General features: G+C 45.0%; 1 protein-coding gene across 1 annotated transcript; it reads right to left on the bottom strand.

The window, feature by feature from the left end:
• Positions 1–353: 353 nt before the first annotated feature.
• LOC110934143 lies at positions 354–2,682 on the bottom strand. Its single transcript, XM_022177332.1, has 3 exons — positions 957–2,682; positions 555–648; positions 354–387 (listed from the first exon to the last, which is right to left on the bottom strand). The coding sequence occupies exons 1-3, from the start codon at positions 2,680–2,682 to the stop codon at positions 354–356; spliced, it is 1,854 nt and encodes a 617-aa protein (XP_022033024.1).
• Positions 2,683–3,474: the final 792 nt, after the last annotated feature.

Below are 3,474 nucleotides of genomic sequence, written 5' to 3'. Positions count from 1 at the left end.
TGTTTCCGCCATTGGTTGGGGTGTGACACTTGGTACCATAAAGGTAGTGTCGGCAGACCTTTAACGCAAAAACAACCGCACCAAGCTCCTAATCGTGAGTAGTGTAGTTTTTCTCATGCACCTTGAGTTGGCGAGATGCATAAGCAATGACCTTGTCCCGCTGCATGAGCACACAGCCCAAGCCACAGTTCGAGGCATCACAATACACCACAAAATCGTCATTCCCATCGGGTAGGGTTAAAACAGGAGCGTTACACAAAAGACTCTTAAGGGTTTGAAAGGATTTCTCTTGTTCGGGATCCCAAACAAAAGGTTTCTCCTTTTGGGTCAAAGTAGTAAGAGGAATAGTGATTTTAGAAAAATCTGCGATGAACCGGCGGTAATAACCTGCCAATCCCAAAAAGGAACGTATTTCAGATACGGACTTAGGCATACTCCAATTCTTGACTGCCTCAATCTTAGAAGGGTCAACATGAATACCCTGACTACTAACAATATGACCAAGAAATTGCACTTCATCAATCCAAAATTCACATGTAGAAAATTTAGCATACAGACGTTCACCACGTAGAAGTTCGAGCATAAGACGTAAATGGAGAGCATGATCGGCTTTAGACTTAGAATAAATAAGGATATCGTCAATGAAGACTATAATGAAACGATCCAAGTAAGATTTACAAACACGGTTCATAAGGTCCATGAACACTGCAGGTGCGTTGGTCAGGCCAAAAGGCATGACCACGAACTTGTAGTGCCCATATCGAGTACGAAATGCAGTTTTAGGAATATCATCTTCGAGAACACGTAGTTGATGATATCCAGAAGTAGGTCAATCTTAGAGAAACAGGACGCGCCTTGTACTTGGTCAAATAGGTCATCAATACGGGGAAACGGGTAGCGATTCTTCACGGTAAGCTTATTAAGCTCACGATAGTCGATACACATACGAAACGAACCATCCTTCTTCTTGACAAATAACACGGGAGCACCCCACAGAGAGGTACTTGGACGAATAAAACCCTTATCGAGAAATTCCTGCAACTGGCTGGATAATTCTTGCATCTCAGAAGGCGCAAGACGGTAGGGAGCCCTTGCGACAGGAGTCGCACCAGGTACAAGATCAATACGAAAATCAACGGATCTGGGAGGAGGAAGACCGGGTAGATTCTCAGGAAAGACATCAGGAAAGTCACACACAACTGGAACACCGTATATGTTTTTCCCCTTGCCCTTTTGTTCCACCACGTGGGCCAAGAAGGCAGGGTTCTGTTTGCGTAAACTTCTGCTCGCTTGTGTGCATGACATCAGCCTTAGTCCTTTTGAAGGTTGGTCTCCATAGACATGTAAAATATCACCAGACGGAAGAGGAAGACGGACAAGCTTCTCACGACACACAATTTTGGCATGGTTCTTATGCAACCAATCCATGCTGATGATAACATCAAAAGTACCCAAACGCATAGGTATGAGATCAATAGAGAATACGTGATCGTTAAGAATTAGGGAGCATTCACTCACAATAGAATTAACAAGAATCGACTTACCATTGGCGACCTCAACAGAGAACGACTCAGGTACCAGTATTGGCACCGGTATCAAACAGAATTCTACGGACACAAAACTCTTATTGGCACCAGTATCAAACAGAATCGAAGCATAGAGATTATTAAAGAGAAACATACCATTCACCACGTCATTGTTGTTGCGAGCCTGATTAGCATTGAGATTGAACGCTCGTCCACAAGCTGCTATTTGTTGCTCTTGGTTCAGCTGGGGACAACGGTTACAGAGATGAGTAGTATCTCCACACTGAAAACATGCTCGAACGGAATTGACCGGCCCTGGGTTCTGCAGAGGAGGAGCTGGAAGAGCTGCTTGAGCTGGTGGAGCAGGAGCTTGCTGAGCTTGAGGAGCAGGATTAGCTTGACGACAATAGGGAGCCGTGTGACCATAGCTGTTACAGTTGGTGCCCAATCGGCATTTAGCGGTAGTAGGATGATGAAAGTTGCATGTCGCACACTTGGGGTAAGACACAGCGTGTTGCTTCTTCGCTTCAGGGGCAGCAGGGTTGGCAGCAGCAGGGGTAGAAGCAGGTTTAGCAGCAGGGGTAATAGCATTGCACCCCGAACCCTGAGATTTTCGTTTCTTGCTCTTGCTGCCACTTGGCTGCTGAGTGACTTGAGTTGCAGGCTTCGAAGGAGCCGGGGTACCAAACTGTTTATCACGCACACGATTGTTGTTGAGACTAGCTGCGAGACGGTAGACTTCCTCAATAGTTTCTAGATGAGCTGCTTCGATGGAATCATGCATAGCAGGCGGTAGACCATTGATGTACTTGGTTATCGTCCGCTTCGGAGTCGAGACCAGGTGGGGAACGATCAGACTAAGCTGCTTAAACCGGGTAGTATAAGCCAGGTTATCATCACCAACCTGCTTCAAATGCCAAAACTCTTCTTCCAGCTTTAATTGCTCATGGGGAGGGCAGAACTCGAGCATCATGAGTTCGCGCACCTCATTCCATGGAAGAGCGTAGGCTTCTTCATTAGAACGGATGTTTCTCTCATTCGACCACCACTCTAACGCTCTGCCTTGGAACATTCCAGTTGCACTCCTAGTCTTTAGATGATCTGGGCATTCGCTGTTAATGAAGGTAACTTCAATGCTGTCGAACCGCTCGAGCATAGTAGTCACCCCATCACTGCCCGTGAAAGGCTTAGGGTTGCAAGAGATGAAGTGTTTGTAGCTGAACCTTGTAGGCTTCTGCTTCTCAGCCTTTGAGTCCACAGAGGATGGAGGGGTGTTTGATCCTTAGAGCTCAGAGACGATCTTTGGCACGACTCGAGCAATTTGGTCAGCCATAAACGACATCATCTTTTTCTGAGACTTCTCCCTGGATTTCCTGAGAGTGTCGGATAGCTTTCGAGATGACATCTACAGATCCAAGACGAGGATCGTATAAGTCTAGATTACGACTTCCCACAATAAGGGTTACACGCATGATAGACTAAAGATTCTAGATTTCTCACTACAACCTTACGACCTTCACATGGCACGTTGTACGTAGTTTGGTCAACATGCCAAAAACGCTTATATAAAGGAAGTACCAGATACAATTCACTCATCATCATCATCATCATATACCATAGATTGCCAGATAGTTTCGCATGGGTTACTCAAATAGATTACACAGATTAACTTGACAGGTCACCACAGATTAACTCAATAGATTAATATAGATTAACTCGGTAGATTAGCACAATAGATTATCATAAAACATGCTAGGGTACACATAGTTCACACGTAGGTTTTCCGTATGTTACGCGAATAGCTTTAGAGTTCACGTAGATTGCATAGACTTCCATAGGTTTCATGAGTAGAATTTTCATAGTTTACATAGTCTGCTCATAGATTGCGCATAGGCTTTCCATAGGTCGCATAGACATTTGTAGATTACATAGACTTTCCACACTGGTC

This window comes from Helianthus annuus, chromosome 4 (genome assembly GCF_002127325.2).
Source record: "Helianthus annuus cultivar XRQ/B chromosome 4, HanXRQr2.0-SUNRISE, whole genome shotgun sequence".
Lineage (NCBI taxonomy): Eukaryota > Viridiplantae > Streptophyta > Magnoliopsida > Asterales > Asteraceae > Helianthus > Helianthus annuus.
The sequence above is the reverse complement of the archived record's forward strand: the minus strand, read 5'-3'. Positions and strand labels throughout refer to the sequence as shown.